Below are 20,088 nucleotides of genomic sequence, written 5' to 3' on the forward strand. Positions count from 1 at the left end.
AGATTGAGGATCAGATTTCAAGATGGCGCCAGCGGCTCGCCGCCTGCGGCCGCCGTCAAACTGCTCTGGGAGCTGTAGTCCAGGAGGCCGGCTCCTCGCTCTGCGCATGCGGGGTGGCCAGCGCGTCCCCTCGCTCCCAAACAAGTCAGTGCTCCTCGCAGTACAGCGCAGACTCGACCTGCTGGGGTTACCCGGGTGGAAGAGCGGGACGGATGCCCACCGCTGCCAGGCCACTTTTATCTGCTAAAATTTCACTCCAAAAGCGCACCAGAACCCTTGCGGTTCCTCCCTCCCGCCCGGGAGGACTGTCCCGAGGCTCTGCTCGGGGAGGAGAAAGCCGAATCCCCTCCCCTTCTGTCCACGGGGACTGCCACGTACTCAGGAGGGAGCAGTCTTGCAGCACCACTGGGTACCGCTGCGCGCTGCCTCGCTCCGGCCCCACCTCCTCTCCCTTCTCACTCCTGTTCCTAGATTAAAAGGCCCTGCGGCTTCACCCGCGCCCGGGGAGGCAGGAATTTTAGGAGGCTCAGTGCAACCTCCCTCTGGACTGTTGGGAGCACTCAGAAAAGAGGACAAGTGTTTCTTCCCTCGCCATGCTGGGGTTGAGTTTGCCAGGATGATTTGCCTTTTTTTTAAGAGCGTAAATTGAGAGGCGGCACAAAGTAGTCACCTGAGAAAGAGTCCAACAAAAACCACACGAGTGCAGCTGGTTTACCAAGATTTTGAAGAAAATGGACAAAATGAGCTTTTTCAAGAATGTAGACACCTGAGAGGAGACTGCCGTCAGCAAATCCTCTTTCAAGTTTCACGTGGACTGCAGGCCTTATTTTCTGGGTGGGAAGGGGAGACAAACACTAGAACAAAAGACCTTGTTTATTTAAGCAAGAGTCCAAAGTATCAGGGAGTGCTGCTCTCTGCAGAAGTGGGGCTGGGAATTTAACTGACTTCAGTTAGTATCCTGTCTTATTCAACATTATCCAGTAGTAAGTCACCCCACCCTTGGGTATAGAACTTGAATTGCACACAAAGAGTGGAGGGAAGCTGGGGCTCTCTCTAGGTGGAATTGAGGTGTCATCCTTCTTTTATAATTTTCTCCCTGGCAAACTCCAAATAGGAGGAAAAACAGTCCCAGGCAATCATCTTGAGTTTTCCCAGAGCAGGACATTTCCCAGTTACAGTAATGCTAGATTTCACTAACTTGACCTTGTGAGATATGAAATTAATAAGGCCAACAACAGTCAAAGTATTTCTGAACCTCATCTCCAGGTCAGAGCCTATACTCCTAAACCTGGAGACATGCAGATGCCTTCAATGAAAACTCAATAAACACCCAAAGTTCTTATGGAGGATTAAATGAGATGATTTGGGGTAAGTACTTGAACAGAATTTGGCTCATTAAACAAATGGGACTCTGCACACACAAGATTGTATCACTCTTTTATTTAATCATCGAAACAAAATCTTAGTAGCTCCATCATGAACGATAAGGACAGTCCTTAGAGCTTTGGCTTTAGTAGGCTACAGAACTTTGCATCTGTGATTTCACCTAAATATGCACATTCTGACCCCCAAACCAAGTATGTAAAAGAGATGTCCAAGTAAAACTCACCATAGGTGCGTTTTTGCATGGAGAAGGCAATGGCACCCCACTCCAGTACTCTTGCCTGGAAAATCCTATGGACAGAGGAGCCTGGTAGGCTGCAGTCCATTGGGTCGCTAAGAGTCGGACACGACTGAGCGACTTCCCTTTCACTTTTCACTCTCACGCATTGGAGAAGGAAATGGCAGCCCACTCCAGTGTTCTTGCCTGGAGAATCCCAGGGACGGGGGAGCCTGGTGGGCTGCCGTCTATGGGGTCGCACAGAGTCGGACACGACTGAAGTGACTTAGCAGTAGCAGTAGCTATATGAACTTCAGAGTCAGAAGAAATTAAGTAACAATCTTTGGAATATATACAGAGGCAAGGAGTTTCTGGCCTGCCAGAACACTACCCTGCTATACCCTGTCTTAAGTATTGTCTTCAAGAAAAGCAAGGACTCAAAAGTCCAAAAAGTACAAACTAAGGTATTAATTAAGGCCTCATCTTTGGCTGTGGATGCAAGCCCCATTCTCTTACTAAAGAAAATGCAAAATGAAACAAAGTAATTAATGAAACAAAAGTGCTCTTTGGGAGCAAACTAAATAATACTTTGTATTATTGTGTATTCTTTAATAAGATTTTGCACCTGACCTGCTGTCTCTAAACTTTAATGACATCATACAGATAGTTGACATAGACATTCAAGTCAGTACAAACAGAGAAAAAGCAACTTAGCATTGAAGAATATGTTTGCTATAACAAAGATCAACATACTAGAAAAGAGAGCTATACATTTCTTGGCTTCCAACAAGATAAATAAAGCACTCAACTCTTTACTCCCGGAGGAAATACTTAAAGACCGTATCTCAAAATGGATAATAAGCTAGAGTACTAGAACTTCTCCTAACATGATCATTTGATATTTTTCTGTTCAGTGCAGTCACTCAGTTGCGTCCAACTCTTTGCGACCCCATGAACCACAGCATGCCAGGCCTCCCTGTCCAACACCAACTCCTGGAGCCTGCCCAAACTTATGTCCATTGAGTTGGTGATGCCATCCAACCATCTCATCCTCTGTCGTGCCCTTCTCTTCCTGCCTTCAATCTTTCCCAGCATCAGGGTCTTTTCAAATGAGTCAGTTCTTCACATCAGGTGGCCAAAGTACTGGAGTTTCAGATTCAACATCAGACCTTCCAATGAACACCCAGGACTAATCTCCTTTAGGATGTACTGGTTGGATCTCCTTGCAGTCCAAGTGACTCTCAAGAGTCTTCTCCAACACCAATTCTTCGGCACTCAGCTTTCTTTATAGTCCAACTCTCACATCCATACATGACCACTGGAAAAATCATAGCCTTGACTAGACGGACCTTTGTTGGCAAAGTAATGTCTCTGCTTTTAATATACTGTCTAGGTTGGTCATAACTTTCCTTCCAAGGAGTAAGCGTCTTTTAATTTCATGGCTGCAATCACCATCTGCAGTGATTTTGGAGTCCAAACAAAGTCTGACACTGTTTCCATTGTTTCCCCGTCTATTTGCACCTGACCTGCAGTCTCTAAACTTTAATGACATCACACAGATAGTTGACATAGACACGCAAGTCAGTACAAACAGAGAAAAAGCAACTTAGCATTGAATAATATGTTTGCTATAACAAAGATCAGTATACCAGATGCCATGATCTTAGTTTTCTGAATGTTGAGCTTTAAGCCAACTTTTTAACTCTCCTCTTTCACTTTCATCAACAGGCTCTTTAGTTCTTCTTCACTTTCTGCCATAAGGGTGGTGTCATCTGCATATCTGAGGTTACTGATATTTCTCCCAGCAATCTTGATTCCACCTTGTGCTTCATCCAGCACAGTGTTTCTCATGATATACTCTGCATATAAGTTAAATAAGCAGGGTGACAATATACAGCCTTGACGTACTCCTTTTCCTATTTGGAACCAGTCTGTTGTTCCATGTCCAGTTCTAACTGTTGCTTCCTGACCTGCATACAGGCTTCTCAAGAGGCAGGTAAGGTGGTCTGGTATTCCCATCTCTTTCAGAATTTTCCACAGTTTATTGTGATCCACACAGTCAAAGGCTTTGGCATAGTCAATAAAGCAGAAATAGATGTTTTTCTGGAACTCTCTTGCTGTTTCCATGATCCAGCGGATGTTGGCAATTTGATCTCTGGTTCCTCTGCCTTTTCTAAAACCAGCTTGAACATTGGGAAGTTCATGGTTCATATATTACTGAAGCCTAGCTTGGAGAATTTTGAGCATTACTTTACTAGCGTGTGAGATGAGTGCAATTGTGCGGTAGTTTGAGCATTCTTTGGCATTGCCTTTCTTTGGGATTGGAATGAAAACTGACCTTTTCCAGTCCTGTGGCCACTGCTGAGTTTTCCAAATTTGCTGGCATATTGAGTGCAGCACTTTCACAGCATCATCTTTCAGGATTTGAAATAGCTCCACTGGAATTCCATCACCTCCACTAGCTTAGTTTGTAGTGATGCTTCCTAAGGCCCACTTGACTTCACATTCCAGGATGTCTGGCTCTAGGTGAGTAATCACACCATCGTAATTAACTGGGTCATGAAGATCTTTTTTGTACAGCTAAAAAGATCACTTTTGTATAGATCAACTGAAAATAAAAATTTTAAAGTCAAACTCGGGAGAAAAGTTATGTGGGACATCCTTGATGGTCCTGCCAATTCAGAGGACATGGGTTTGATCCCTAAGTCCAGGAAGATCTTCCGTGCCTTGGAGCAACTAAGGCTATGAACCACAACTACCGGACCTGTACTCTAGAGCCCACGCTCCACAAGAGAAGGCACCACAATGAGAAGCCGGCGCTCCACAAGAAAGAGTAGCCCCCACTAGAGAAATCAGAGAAAAGCCTGCCCACAGCAATGAAGATCCAGCCCAGCCATAAATAAATAAGTAAAATTTTTTTAAAAGAGAGAGAAGAAAAGAAACAAAAGTTATGGATAGTAAATTCAGCACTTCGTGGTTCTTACCAATATCATCTTAGTCAAGATTTTTTGTATCTAACTGAGTGTTGGAGAAGACTCCTGAGAGTCCCTTGGACTGCAAGGAGATCCCATCAGTCCATTCTGAAGGAGATCAGTCCTGGGATTTCTTTGGAAGGAATGATGCTAAAGCTGAAACTCCAGTACTTTGGCCACATCATGCGAAGAGTTGACTCATTGGAAAAGACTCTGATGCTGGGAGGGATTGGGGGCAGGAGGAGAAGGGGATGACAGAGGATGAGATGGCTGGAGGGCATCACTGACTTGATGGACATAAGTCTGAGTGAACTCAGGGAGTTGGTGATGGACAGGGAGGCCTGGCATGCTGTGATTCATGGGGTCGCAAAGAGTCAGACACGACTGAGTGACTGAACTGAACTGAACTGAATACTGTCTACCTCTGGGGAGGCAAGCAAAGTGGGGAGCTGAACAGAACATTTACTTTTATTCTGTAAACCATGGATGATTTGAATCTGGGGTGTTAAGTATATATTCATATATTAGTTTTTAAAAGTTTTAAAATTTGGAAATATCCTATAGTTAAAACTAAGAGGAGTTCCCTGGCAGCCTACTGATTTCCACTGGCTTTTACTGCTGTGGCCTGGGTTCAATCTCTGGTCAGGGAACTGACATTCCCACAAGCCTTGAGGCAAAAAAAAAAAAAAAAAAACCCACGACAAAACAACTAAGAATTGTGCCAATTTAAGAAAATCCCATGGATGGAGGAGCCTGGTGGGCTGCAGTCCCTGGGGTCGCCAAGAGTCGGACGCGACTGAGTGACTTCACTTTCACTTTCATGCATTGGAGAAGGAAATGGCAACCCACTCCAGTGTTCTTGCCTGGAGAATCCCAGGGATGGGGGAGCCTGGTGGGCTGCCATCTATGGGGTCGCACAGAGTTGGACACGACTGAAGTGACTTAGCAGCAGCAGCAGCAAGACACATAGAGTTTAAGTGGTAAAACTTGAACCTACAATGAGAACTTTTATAATATATAAAATAAATATCTGTGGACAGTTTATATAAACAAAAGTTCAAGGGGATATGCAAGTTATTATTTAGTGATTACGTCTGGAGAGTATAATTATGGAGACTTCCTTTCTCCTTTCCTCATTTGTATTCTGTAATTTTGTGTAATAAGCATATATTGATTTTGTGATAAGAAAAAAAAGTGTTACTAAGAGGCAGGATAAACACATTTTGATATGTTCATATAATGTAATATTAGAAGTGTGTGTGTGCTCAGTCATGTCCAACTCTTTGTGACACTATGGACTGTAGCCTGCCAGGCTTCTCTGTCCATGAAATTTTCCAGGCAAGAATACTGGAGTGGGTGGCCATTTCCTTCTGCAGGGAATTTTCCCAACCCAGGGATAGAACCCATGTATCCTGCATTTGCTGCATTGCCAGGCAGATTCTTTTCCACTAGTGAACCCAATATTAACCATCAATAAAAAAGAATGAAGTCTGATACCCACAACATGAGTGAATCACAAAAGCATCTTAAGTGAAACAAGCATATCAGTATACCCTGTGTGATTTCATTTAAGTCTAACAACTTAAAGTCTGTTTATATAATAATAGAAATTCAGAAAGTGGTTATTGGCTGGGGTGGGGGGAGATAGGGTAACAACTGATTGAAAGGGGGAACAACAGAATTTTCTGGAATGATGAAAATATTCTATATCTTGTTTTGGGTGATGGTTACATGGATGTGTACAATTTTGAAGCTCACAGAACTAAATGGTTTTATCTGTAGATTTTAAATGTTATTATTAGTTCAATTTTTAAAAGATTAAAGGAGTAAATAAATGTGTAAGTACCCATAAAATTTTAATCTGAGGGATTTCTTTGGTGAAAAGTAACTTCTACTTTGGGCTTCCCTGGTGGCTCAGTGGTAAAGAATCTGCCTGCCAAGCAAGAGACACAGGTCCCTGGGTTGGGAAGATCCCCTGGAGAAGGAAATGGCAACCCACTCCAGTATTCTTGCCTTGGAAATCTCATGGCCAGAGGAGCCTGACTGGCTAGAATCCACAGGGTCACAAAAGAGTCGGACATGACTTCGCGACTTAACAAACAACCTCTACTTTATCATAAGAATAGCTTTGAAGACTGGGAAAATAAAATGTAGCCCAGAAGAAATTCTATAAAAGGCTCAGTTGAAACTTCATAGTTCCTAGCCATATGAGCTTTGGAAAATATTATTTTATATACATGTACACACCATATAGATGGCACAGTGGTAAAAGAATCTGCCTGTCAATGCAGGAGATGCAAAAGACAGATTCGATCCCTGGGTCAGGAAGATCCCCTGGAGAAGGAAATGGCAACCCAATCCAGTATTATTGCCTGGGAAATCTCATAGACAGAGGAACATGGTAGGTTACACTCCACGGGGTCTCAAAGAGTTGGGAACAACTGAACAACTGAGCATGCGCACATACACACATACATTTATAATTGAAGTGAAGCATTTGTTAAGGTAAGACCTAGCAATAACCTCAGATATGCAGATGACAACACCCTTATGGCAGAAAGTGAAGAAGAACTAAAGAGCCTCTTGACGAAAGTGAAAGAAGAGAGTGAAAAAGTTGGCTTAAAGCTCAACATTCAGAAGAAAACTAAGATCATGGCATCCAGTCCCATTACTTCATGGCAAATAGATGGGGAAATAGTGGAAACAGTGGCTGACTTTATTTTTTGGGGCTCCAAAATCACTGCAGATGGTGATTGCAGCCATGAAATTAAAAGACACTTGCTCCTTGGAAGGAAAGTTATGACCAACCTAGACAGTATAATAAAAAGCACAGACATTACTTTGCCAACAAAGGTCCATCTAGTCAAGGCTATGGTTTTTCCAGTGGTCATGTATGGATGTGAGAGTTGGACTATAAAGAAAGCTGAGTGCTGAAGAATTGATGCTTTTGAACTGTAGTGTTGGAGAAGACTCTTGAGAGTCCCTTGGACTGCAAGGAGATCCAACCAGTCCATCCTAAAGGAGATTAGTCCTGGTGTTCATTGGAGGGACTGATGTTGAAGCTGAAACTCCAGTACTTTGGCCACCTGATGTGAAGAGCTGACTGATTGGAAAAGACCCTGATGCTGGGAAAGACTGAGGGCAGGAGGAGAAGGGGACAAAAGAGGATGAGATGGTTGGATGGCATCACTGACACAATGGACATGGGCTTGGGTGGACTCTGGGAGTTGGTGATGGACAGGGAGGCCTGGCTTGCTGTGGTTCATGGGGTGGCAGAGAGTCAGACACGACTGAGCGACTGAACTGAACTGATTGCTTCTAAAACTTATCAAAAGTACATAATAAAGGAAAATTCTACTGAGAACAATTTTCATATTATGATAAGCTATTAATGAATGTACGAATTAAGCAAATGATTAATTTTATATATCAGCAGTTTGCCCTCAAAATGAATTGACAAATGCATTCACAAGAACATATTTGCTGTCTGCTGCTGCTAAATCACTTCAGTTGTGTCCGACTCTGTGCTACCCCATAGACGGTAGCCCACCAGGCTCCCCCATCCCTGGATTCTCCAGGCAAGAACAATGGAGTTGGTTGCCATTTCCTTCTCCAATGCATGAAAGTGGAAAGTGAAAGTGAAGTCACTTAGTCGTGTCTGACCCTCAGCGACCCCATGGACTGCAGCCTACCAGGCTCCTTCGCCCATGGGATTTTCCAGGCAAGAGCAGTGGAGTGGGGTGCCATTGCCTTCTCCTATTTGCTGTCTATCCTAAGTCAAATCACTTATATCTGGCCCTTAATTTCCTAATCTACAAAATAAACATATTGAAATTAAACAGTGGTTTTTCCACCTTTGGCATGTATCAGAATCACTTGGAGGGCTTGTTAAAAGGTAGATTTAACACATTTCTAATTCATTTGGTCTGAGAAGGGCCCAATAATGTGTATTCCCAACAGATTCTCAGATCATACAGATGCTGCTGAGAACCGAACAGAACTCTCTTAAAGTGTATTCCAACACATCTCAGCTAAAAGATCAGTTCTACAGATAAATGGGAAAACTCATTAAGGAAGAACTACATACAAAATTGTTGAATTTAGAGAACTGTATGCTTCTTTGGAACAAGATTCCTAAGTATTACTATGATCGGGATCTTTTGCACTCTCTCTATTTTGATCTCCAAATCTGGGGCCCTGGGGAGATGCTCTTAGAACCGTAGCTACTTTTGTACTCCCTCTGTTGTAGTGTTTCTAAGACCTCATTCTGGGCTGAGAGGGAGTTTCCAAGAGGTGGAAAATCCCTATGTCCAAACCAGTTGTATTAGATTTCATCACCCTAGTTTATGACATTGAAAATAGCTGTCCTAATTACTAAAAACTATGCCCTCCTCCCCCTCAAAAAAGTCATTCTGGCAGAGAAACAAAAGCAGATGAGGAAATGTGAGAATATCAAAGTCAAGCCAGTTAGACTTTATGGTAGCACCACAAGCATGTGAATGATTTCCCTCTGCTGGTTAGAAACCCTGAAGAAGACAGAAGCAATCATACTTTGCATTAATTAAACACACAGCATTTCAAAACAGTTGATTTAATACCAGGAGACTTCCAGTTCAACTACAAACTGTAGTAATATGGTTATCAGCAGAACTTATCTTAATACAGTAAACACTGCAGGCTTTCGTGTTATTAAATATCCACAGCTGTTTAAATGAATTTCAAAATACTTGTTAATCAACTGATGAGCAAGAATTTATGCAAACTCAGTGTTTTTTTTTTTCTCTGTCTTCAGGGAGTTTTCAGTTTAGTTGAAGGGGTGAGAATGTGCATGCTACAATTAGAATAACTGATTGGGAAACTAAATGGTACTGACAAGTTCAATGTAAGTGCAGAAAAAGCTGAGATAAGTGTGAGCTAATTCAGGTGAAGTGGACAAGAGTGGGACCTGAAATGGGTTTTAGGATGGAGGAAACAAAGGAAAGGAAAAAAAGAGAAAGAAAGCAAAAGTAAAAAAAAAAAAAAGAAGAAGAAAGTAGCATCATGAAAAGTCTTGGGAGTTAGGTTAAATCTGGGCTAGCCTGTCAGTAAAGAGGATTTTGTGGGACATCTGATCCTAATCCATATATCTATATATACACTTTGTACCTCTCAAAAATTGCTCATTCAAAGAACATATATCAAAGGCCACCTGAAAACCAGACCCTATGCTATGGTGGGCCTTAGCAACTATAATTTGGTTAATGTTTGAGAAAGGCAAAAGAATTTGGACTTGGTGTTATGAATTTGAGTAAAGAATGACATGATGAAAAGTTTATTTTAGGGAAATCAGATAACAGAATGGCTTGAAGATTTTGGGATGGTTACAGGGAAGACTTGCTAAAAAAAACCATTGCCATGATTCATATGTGGGATAATGTGGTACAGTATAAAAACGGGAAAAAAAGTGGTAAATATGAGTCATTTTGAAGGCGTGAACAGCAGGACTTGATGCAGAGAGGATGAAAGGTTAAAAATGGTGATAACGGTTTTGGTCTAGAAGACTGGTAGAAAAATTGTCTAAACAGAAATGTGGGAGTTGAGGCCATATGCAAAAAGATTATACAAAGTTTTATTTGGGACATGCAGTATTTAGGGACCGAGGGAAAAACTAAGTGGAAAAACTAAGCAGAGCTCTTCCACAATCAAAACACAGGTGAGGGAATTCCCCGGCAGTCCGGTGACTAAGATTCACCACCTTCACTGCAGGGGCCTGGGTTCAATCCCTGGTCAGGGAGCTAGGATTCCACAGGTTATGGGATACAGCCAAAAAACAAAAGCAAGTAAACAAAAAACAATTGACGACTTCCTGAACGGTCTGGTGATTCGGACTCTACTGGACTCTACTAGGAGGCCCGGGTTCTCCCTGGCCTGGGAACTAAGATCCCACATGCTGCACAATTTTACCAAAAATAAACAAGAAACAAATAGATAAAGATGAAAACTGGAACCAAAGAAATAAAAATAAAACTTAGAAAAAAAAAAACAAAAACAAACACAGGTGAGAGGGGAATGGAGTTTCAAGAATGAGAGGGTTAGTTAACATTGTCACTATCTGGACAAACATCAGGAGGAATGAGGTCAAGCATAAACTATTATCCACAACAGGTTAGACTTGTAAACTAAAGAGGTGTCACCTTAACCTCTCAGAATCCTTCCCTATTAAGCCAAATGCTAAATTCTTTTTGACCCTATTTCTGAGCATCTCTAGTGTGTTCAGAAATGTCGTTTCACATCTTCCCTACACTGTCCTTTTCAGTTCAGTCTGTCAGTCGTGTCCGACTCTTTGCAACCCCATGAATCACAGCACGCCAGGCCTCCCTGTCCATCACCAACTCCAAGAGTTCACTCAAACTCACGTCCATCGAGTCGGTGATGCCATCCAGCCATCTCATCCTCTTTTGTCCTTCTCCTCCTGCCCCCAACCCCTCCCAGCATCAGAGTCTTTTCCAGTGAGTCAACTCTTCACATGAGGTGGCCAAAGTACTGGAGGTTCAGCTTTAGCATCAGTCCTTCCAAAGAAATCCCAGGGCTGATCTCCTTTAGGATGGACTGGTTGGATATCCTTTTGAACACCACAGTTCAAAAGCATCAATTCTTCTGCGCTCAGCTTTCTTCACAGTCCAATTCTCACATCCATACATGACCACTGGAAAAACCATAGCCTTGACTAGACGGACCTTTGTTGGCAAAGTAATGTCTCTGCTTTTGAATATGCTATCTAGGTTGGTCATAACTTTCCTTCCAAGGAGTAAGCGTCTTTTAACTTCATGGCTGCAGTCACCATCTGCAGTGATTTTACACTGTCCTTTTAGGGTTCTTAAAACCTGAAACCTGCATCATGTTACACAGCCTTAGATGCTTAAGTCTCTAATCATCCTGCATACTATTTCTAGAGCGTTTATGGCAAAGATCCATACTGTCCACAACCTATAGCATGTCCACTACCTACCTTTCCCTTCTCCAGGGATCGAACCAGGGTCTCCTGCACTGCAGGCAAATTCTTTACCAGCTGAGCTACCAGGGAAGCCCCACTAGCTACAGCATCCAAAACCCTTAGCCTGGCATTTCAATATCTATACGAAAATATCCTAACCTATTTCCCTTTCAGCTCATCTCACATTTCTTCCCTGATCAAATGATGACAAGGTACATTTTTTAATATAGAGGTATTACCTGTATACCCCCACCCACCTCTTTCCTAAATCTGATAATTAAAGCCCTTAGCATTCCCTTGACTAGTTTTTTGCAGAGCAAAGAACAGAGGTGGACTAAAGTCAAATGCATTTCCTGACTTGGATAAAATTTTAAACCCACTGAAAAGATTAAGCCAGGTGTCCCAGTGTGGAAGAGAAAAGAGAGAAATATCTTTGAGGTCAACAAAAGAGGAAAGGGTGAGTTTTCACCCAAATCAGGAAGAGAATGGGGTGGAGGTGGGAGGTCAAAGAGAAACAGGGACCCACCTCCATTATTAGTGTCCTGCAGAAGCAGCCGGACCTGAGAGGAGAAGGCCTGGGTGACTTGGAGAGGATAAACTCTAGTCTGGGCTCCATCAAAGAGTCCACTTAGGATTGGTAGAACTGTGTCTGCTATGGCAGGGGTGCTTTATCGGTGGACCAATGATCAGAGTAGTCTCCTTGATGCTTTGACATCTGATAAAGCCTATGGTCCGTCACATAACTGAGAGAATGGGGAGGAGGAAGTACCAAACGAATGGAGTTTAATTTCCCACCAGCCTGACTAGGATAAGGACTCAGGGTAACACTAAATTGATTTAAGGAAAGTAATGTGGTATTTCCTACACAACTGAATTTGTAAATTCAGAGTCACACCCACTATGAACCTTTTGTAGGTGTTCAATGAGAGTGAGTCAGTCCTAGGCCACTTTCACCTGTCTTTTCATTCGCTTTCAATATCATCTCAGCCTTTTCCATTTTTGTATTAATTAATAACTTCCAATTTATATTTTTGATACTGTGATGGGCTTCCCTGGTGGCTCAGATGGTAAAGAATCTGCCTGCAGTACAGGAGACCTGGGTTCAATCCCTGGGATCTTCCCTGGGTTGGGAAGATCCTCCTGGAGGAGGGCATGGTAACCCACTCCAGTATTCTTGCCTCAAGAATCCCCATGGACAGAGGAGCCTGGCAGGCTACAGTCCATGGGGTCTCAGAGAGTCATATACAACTGAGTGACTAAGCACACACAGCCTTTTCCATCTTTGTATTAATAACTTCCAACTTATATTTATGATACTGTGATTAATAATAATATATATTTGATTTGTCCCTCTTTCTGGCACAGAATCCAAAATCTTTGGCATTTCCTAAAAGATGAAAGTGATAAAGCTGTCTTTTATTATGTTAATGAGGTGACTCAAAGTGTGGGGTAGTCACCAGAGGAACATAATTGTTATTGTTGTTCAGTCACTAAATCCTGTCCTACTCTTTGCAACCCCGTGGACTGTAGCATGCCGGACTTCCCTGTCCTTCATTATCTTCCCATTTGCTCAAACTTATGTCCATTGTGTCGGTGATGCCATTCAGCCATTTCACCCTCTGTGGTCCCCCTCTCATTCTGCCCTCAGTCTTTCCCAGCATCAGGGTCTTTTCCAATGAGTTGGTTCTTAGCATCTAGTGGCCAAAGTATTGGAGCTTCACTTTCAGCATCAGTCTTACCAATGAATATTCAGGGTTGATTTCCTTTAGGATTAACAGGTTTGATCTCCTTGCTGTCCAACATACTCTCAAGAATCTTCTCCAGCACCACAATTCAAAATCACCAATTCTTCAGTGCTCAGTTTTCTTTATGGTCCAACTCTCACATCTATATATGACTACTGAATAAACTGTAACTTTGATTATATGGACCTTTGTTGGCAAAGTGACGTCTCTGCTTTTTAATACACTGTCTAGGTTTGTCATTTTGGAGAAGGCAATGGCAACCCACTCCAGTACTCTTGCCTGGAAAATCCCATGGACGGAGGAGCTTGGTGGGCTGCAGTCCATGGGGTCGCACAGAGTCGGACACAACTGAAGCGACTTAGCAGCAGCAGCAGCAAAGGCTCTTTAGTTCCTCTTTACATTCTGCCATTAGAGTGGTATCATCTACATATCTGAGGTTGTTGGTATTTCTCCTGACAATCTTCATTCCAGCTTGAGATTCATCCAACCTGGCATTTTGCATGGTGTACTCTGCATATAAGTTAAATAAGCAGGGTGACAATATACAGCCTTGACATACTCCCTTCTCAATTTTAACCAGTCCAGTGTTCTATGTAAGGTTCTAACTGTTGCTTTTTGACCTGCATATAGGTTTCTCAGGAGACAGGTAAGGTGATCTGGTGGAATTTTCAGTCCTATCCCCAATCTCTGGGGAAGGGAAAAAGACCTGAAGGCTGTCAATCACCAATGGCCAATGACCCAATCAACCATGCTTTTGTAATGAAGCCTCCATAAAAACCCAAGAGGACTGGGTTCAGACAGCTTTTGGGTTGTTGAATGCCTGGAAATTCAGGGAGAGTACTGTGCTTGGTAAAGGAAGGCTTGGGAGCTCCTCACCACTTCTCGTATACCTTGCCCAGTGCATCTCTCTCATCTTGCTGTTGCTGGGTTATATCCTTATACAATAAACCAGTGATCTAGTAAGTAAACTGTTTCTCTTCTGTGAGCAGCTCTAGCAAATTAATCTAACCCAAGGAGGGGATTGTATCATGTGAACCTCTAATTTCTAGCAAGTTGGTCATACATGTAACAGTCTGTACTTGTGACTGGTGTCTGAAGTCCAAGGAGGAGGCCATTGAAACTTCTAATCTATTGCTGGCCAGAGGCACAGGTGATAAAGTGGGATTTGTAACCATTGTCTGAAGCCCCAGGGGTGGGAAGAAGATGGACAGAGGGGTCACTGAGAAGGGTGTGGAGGCAGTCCTTAAGGTGAGACTGAATCCTTAACTGTGGGCTCTGATGCTGTCTCCAGGTAGATAGTATCAGAATTGAGTTGAATTCTCGGATACTCTGCTATGTCTAATAATGGCTCAGTGTTGTGTGGGAAGTACTCCTGCTCGGAACACACATGTTGCAGTTGGTACCCAGAACCACTAAAAGAATATCTTTATCCCAGAATGCTCCTCTGAGTTCAACTCTCAAGTGGCCAACTACTATTTGTACCTGCAACTATATGTGTCAGTGAAGTGAAATCGCTCAGTCGTGTCTGACTCTTTGCGACCCCATGGACTGTAGCCTACCAGGCTCCTCTGTCCATGGGATTTTCCAGGCAATGGTACTGGAGTGGGTTGCCATTTCCTTCTCCAGGGGATCTTCCCGACCCAGGGATCGAACCCAGGTCTTCCGCATTGCGGGCAGACGCTTTACTGTCTGAGCCATGAGGGAATCTCAAAATTATCCCAGGAAAGACGGAATTCTTTTTTGCCATCTTCCCTCTACCTATAGTGCCTCCCCCTCTTTCCTCCTAATTATCTATTAAGGGTCATGGGAACTATGAATTGGGAGCTAAACCCAACCCCCACCTGTTTTTGTAAATAAAGTTTTATTGGAACACTGCTATGCCAAGTCCTTCATGTATTGTGTATGGCTGGTCTTGTGCTACAATGGCAGAAATCTTATGGCCTGTAAAGTCTAAATTATTTCTATCTGGTCTTTGCCAGATAGTTTGCCAATCCTTGCTCTTTTTTCTTTTCTCAATGTATTTATCACAGTTTGCAATTATTTGCTTGATTATGTGGTTATTTAGCTCCCTTATTAGAATATAAGCTCCCTGAGGGGAAGGACTCTACCATGCTTATTCTTATGGTTTCTCCAGCACTTAATTGCACCAGTGTCTGGCTATGGTAGGGACTCAATAAATAGTCACTGACTGGATTACATGAGTGAATGAATAAATAAATGAATCACTTGCGTGCATGCCAAGTTGCTTCAGTCATGTCTGACTCTGTGATCCCATTGTAGCCTGCCAGACTCCTCTGTCCATGGGATTCTCCAGGCAAGAATACTGGAGTGGACTGGGGTTGCCATTTCCTTCTCCAGGTGATCTTCCCCAGGTGATCCCAGGGATCAAACCTGTGTCTCTTATTTCTCCTGCATTGTCAGGCTATTATATCTTAAAATTTTATTTCATTCTTTGGTTGCTGTTGTTCAGTCACTAAATTGTTTCTGATTCTTTGCAACCCCATCAACTGCTGCTGCCAGGCTGCTCTGTCCTCCACTGTCTCCCAGAGTTTGCTCAAATTCATGTCTATTCAGTCAGTGATGCCATTCAACCATCTCTTCCTCTGCTGCCCCCATCTCCTCTGGCCTTCAATCTTCCCCTTCATCAGGGTCTTTTCCAATGAGTTGGTGCTTTGCATCAGGTGGCCAAAGTATTGGAGCCTTCGTTCTTTTGCCTTAGCACAAATCTTTCATTCTTGGTTGCCCTCTAGCAGCCTCATATCTTAAGTAATAGAGTTCCATAATAGTTAGTCCTCTCACCTTCTTTCTCCTCTACTCATTCCTCCTTCCAGATTAATCTAAGACATCTCAATATATCGTTTTCCTGCATAGTAACCTGGAGACCTAAGGACTTAACCCACAATTATAAACCTCTTGACCTGCCGTCTAAGGTCTTCTGACTCCAGCATTATCCTATGTTTCCAGCCTAAACTCACTGTCTCCCTCACATCCTCACTATTCCACCTGCTGCTTCCTTACCCTGAGATTTCCTACCTCTCTCTTAGCTACTTGTAACACTCTTTCCCACTGTTACCACCTCCACTTGTCAAAGCCCTATCCAGTCTCAAGTATTTCCTTTAAGCTGCCTTTCTTAATCCCTTCCTATCTTTCTCTTCTCTGAACTTCCAAAGTACTTTTTATACCCATAGTAATATGTGTGTCATTTTGCCTTCTCCCCTTAGGCAGATAAGCTCCTTAAGAAGAGGAACCACACTTTACTCATCGTGTTATCTTCTGAGGTACTCCATTGGATGAATAAATAAATTGATGTCTATTATTTTTTTAATCTCTTATTAAAATCCTGTTTATTTCTCACAGACCAGAATCTTCACTGCCCACCCAGCCCCTTTCTTTGATTTTTTTTTCCCTTCTCCTCTGCCTTGTATTTTGTTTCCATCAGAGGTTTTCTTATCTTCCAATTAGATTGTAATCCCTAGAAGTCAGAGACTAACTGTATGTTTTTGTCTTCTCTTCCTTCACCTTACAGTACCTTGTGCATTGTAAGTGCTCAGGAAATAAAGTTGCAAAGAAACCCCTCATTTTTCCACCTCCTCTCCTGCTCTAACAGAACTATGATTGCCTTGGGTGATAAAGCTTGTTTCTGAGACACGTTACCGATGAAGGCTTGTCTGGAAGACACCGACATTGAATGATGATTTATAAATGAGTCTCTAGCTTCAATTTCATCAGCTTAAGAAGGGGATACTGAAAAACTGCTGTAAAAAAAAAAATCTCTTTACATGAAGTTGGCTGGAGCTGCCTGAGCTGCTAATCCTTGAAAGGTTTTTAGTCTCTGCCTTGAGCATTTATAATGCATTCTTGCCTTAACCTTCTACACCAGATGTCTCCATGGTAACACTGGAATGTTAGCTATTTTAGGAAATCTGCCTCACTGCACGCAGTGATATTTACATTAGGTTCGAAACAAGGCATAAATGCGATGGCTCGAGTGGCTGCTGCTTTGTGTGAGGAGGAAGGTCCTGATGGCTTAATGGATGACTCCCCTACGTCTGTTGTCCTGTGTCATTTTTTAGGCCAACCACAGTGTAATCACACAATAAAAATGGTGTTTATATAATACTGGTGGGGGGGAATGCAGAGGAGAAAAAAAGAGACAAAGCAAGAATTTCTCCAGATATTCCTTTGCAAGGATATTATCTCGTCTCCTGCCTTCATACCCTTCGGGTCTGATTTCATTTAAAAAGTTCTTTTAAATAAAGCTTCTACCATTCCGTAGAAAGCGGCTACCCTGATGGCTCAGCAGGTAAAGAATCCACCTGCAATGCAGGAGACGTGGATTCAATGCTAGGTCATGGAAGATCCCCTGGAAGAGTAAATGGCAACCCATTCTAGTATCCTTGCCTGAAAAATCCCATGGACACAGGAGTCTGGCAGGCTATAGTCCGAAGAGTCACAAAGAGTCGGATGCGACTGAGCAGGCACATTGGATTCTGAAGAAGAGAATAATATCAATAACTAGAACAACTGACGGCTTTTGCCTGCAACTTTGTGGATACCTTCACTAAGGAAGAGAAAAACACTTTGTAAACTGCACTTTATTAGGTTTTCTGAGTCCCTAGTAAGAAAGATGTAGAGCAGTTGCCGTGGCCTGACAGCTCCATCACGAAGCTCCTGAGCAGGGTGGTCACAACATGCTGTTGATCTGAATGGACATGGAGCATTGAAAGCAAACGTGGAGTGTTGCCAATCCGTGGCACGTTGAGGTTGTGGCATTGTTGTTGTTGTTGTTCTATGGAGTTAATTATATAAAAGATGTTCATAACAATTCTCCAGGTACACTCCAGCTAAAATGGATGCTAATAAAGAATCCGCCTACCAAACTGGAGATGTGGGTTCAATCCCTGGGTTGGAAAGGAGAAGGAAATGGCGACCCGCTCCAGTATTCTTGCCTGGAAAATCCCATGGACAGAGGAGCCTGGGGGGCTACAGTTGGTAGGGTTGCAAAGAGTTGGACACAACTTAGAGGCAACAACAACGCACAATGTTCTGGTGGAATGAAAAAGGCAAACAGCTAGAGGGATAGTAAAACAAATTAAATCAAATAATTTTTATCAAAACTGTCTTTCTTATTTGAGGAAGACTCTGAAGTAAACTTCAGAGATTTTTTCTCTGAAGCTCAGAGATTATTTCTCAGTCCAGACTTTCGTACTGGGATTACATGAGAAGTAAAATATTTATCTATGGGAGGAGGGGTAAGATGAGTGTCTTACATTTGAACAACTCAAACCTAGAAGTGTATGAGTTGTGAGCTGTCTTTCTTCTGAAGCCAAGGTGTGGAGTTCCCAATTGGGAGGGCTGGGAGGAGGTGGCGGAGAAGGTGATGGCACCCCACTCCAGTACTCTTGCCTGGAAATTCCCATGGACGGGGGAGCCTGGTAGGCTGCAGTCCATGGGGTTGTGAAGAGTCAGACACGACTGAGCGACTTCACTTTCACTTTTCACTTTCATGCATTGGAGAAGGAAATGGCAACCCACTCCAGTGTTCTTGCCTGGAGAATCCCAGGGACGGGGGAGCCTGGTGGGCTGCCGTCTATGGGGTCGCACAGAGTCGGACACGACTGAAGCGACTTAGCAGCAGCAGGGAGGAGGTGGAGGAAGTGAATCACTCCTCAGAACTCAAGCTCCTTTGTTCCCTAACATCTGTAAGGGGTTTTGGGGATGGCTTTGCTGGAGATGAAAAAATTCTTCAGTCTCTGTGGAGCAGGCCCAGAGCTTAGAAGTTTAACTTGTGCCTTTCACATAGTGGAGGTGTGGCTCCTGTGGTGACAGGAGGCATGGCAGATTACAGTTTGAGTATAATACAGTAGAACTAAGATGCTGTTATTGTTATCAAACAAGGATAACACCTGCATCCAGGGCTTCAGTTCAGTTCAGTTCAGTCGCTCAGTCATGTCTGACTGTAATCCCATGAACTGCAGCACGCCAGGCCTCCCTGTCCATCACCAACTCCTGGAGTTTACCCAAACTCATGCCCATTGGGTCGGTGATGCCATCCAACCATCTCATCCTCTGTTGTCCCCTTCTCCTCCTGCCTTCAATCTTTCCAGCATCAGGGCTTGGGGTGTCACAAATAAAGAGTTGTCACACTTCACTATATAGGCAAAGTGCTCTATAACTGGTTTTATAATATTATTTACTTTTATCTAATCCACAGAATGGGCTAGGTTGAAGCAGTTAATAGCTGCACTGAACTATGATTTGCTATCCCAAGTGCATGCATGTCCAACTTTGTGTGACTCTATGGACTGCAGCCTGCCAGGCTCCTCTGTCCATGGAATTCTCTAGGCAAAAATACTGGAGTGGATTGCTGTTTCCTCCTCCAGGGAATCTTTCCAATCCAGGGACTGAACCAGCATCTCTTTTGACTCCTGCCTTGGCAGGCAGATTCTTTACCACTGAGGCACCTGGGAAATGACATCAGTGATATGCTCAGTCAATCCTGCATCTCAACAACCACCAGGATTGTCTTTCTATAATGCCACTTCAAAGGCTTTTATTTCCTTTGCTTTATTTTTTTTTAATTTTTAGTTCTTCATTACCTAGAACAGCAGTCCCCAACCTTTCTGACACCTGGGGATAACTTCATGGAAGACAATTTTTCCATGGACTAGGGGTGGGGGGATGGTTTCATGATGATTCAACCTCATTACATTTATTGCACACTTTATTTCTAATCTAATTCTGCCACTGATCTGGTAGGAGGTATCATTCTGCAGCCCAGAGATTGGGAACCCCGCA

General features: G+C 43.1%; 1 protein-coding gene across 17 annotated transcripts in view; it reads right to left on the bottom strand.

Annotated features, from left to right (window-relative positions):
• Positions 1-20,088, bottom strand: part of PDE4DIP (phosphodiesterase 4D interacting protein) — a 238,485-nt gene that overhangs the window by 79,146 nt on the left and 139,251 nt on the right. The window contains exon 9 of one of the 17 annotated variants that reach the window (XM_059885017.1): positions 110-19,754. The exons of the other annotated variants lie outside the window; for them this stretch is intronic. Coding sequence (XP_059741000.1) covers positions 19,740-19,754 — 15 coding nt within the window. The 3' untranslated portion in view covers positions 110-19,739. Of the gene's footprint in view, positions 1-109; positions 19,755-20,088 lie in introns of those variants that run through there. 17 annotated transcript variants of the gene reach the window in all.

This window comes from Bos taurus, chromosome 3, assembly GCF_002263795.3.
Source record: "Bos taurus isolate L1 Dominette 01449 registration number 42190680 breed Hereford chromosome 3, ARS-UCD2.0, whole genome shotgun sequence".
NCBI lineage: Eukaryota > Metazoa > Chordata > Mammalia > Artiodactyla > Bovidae > Bos > Bos taurus.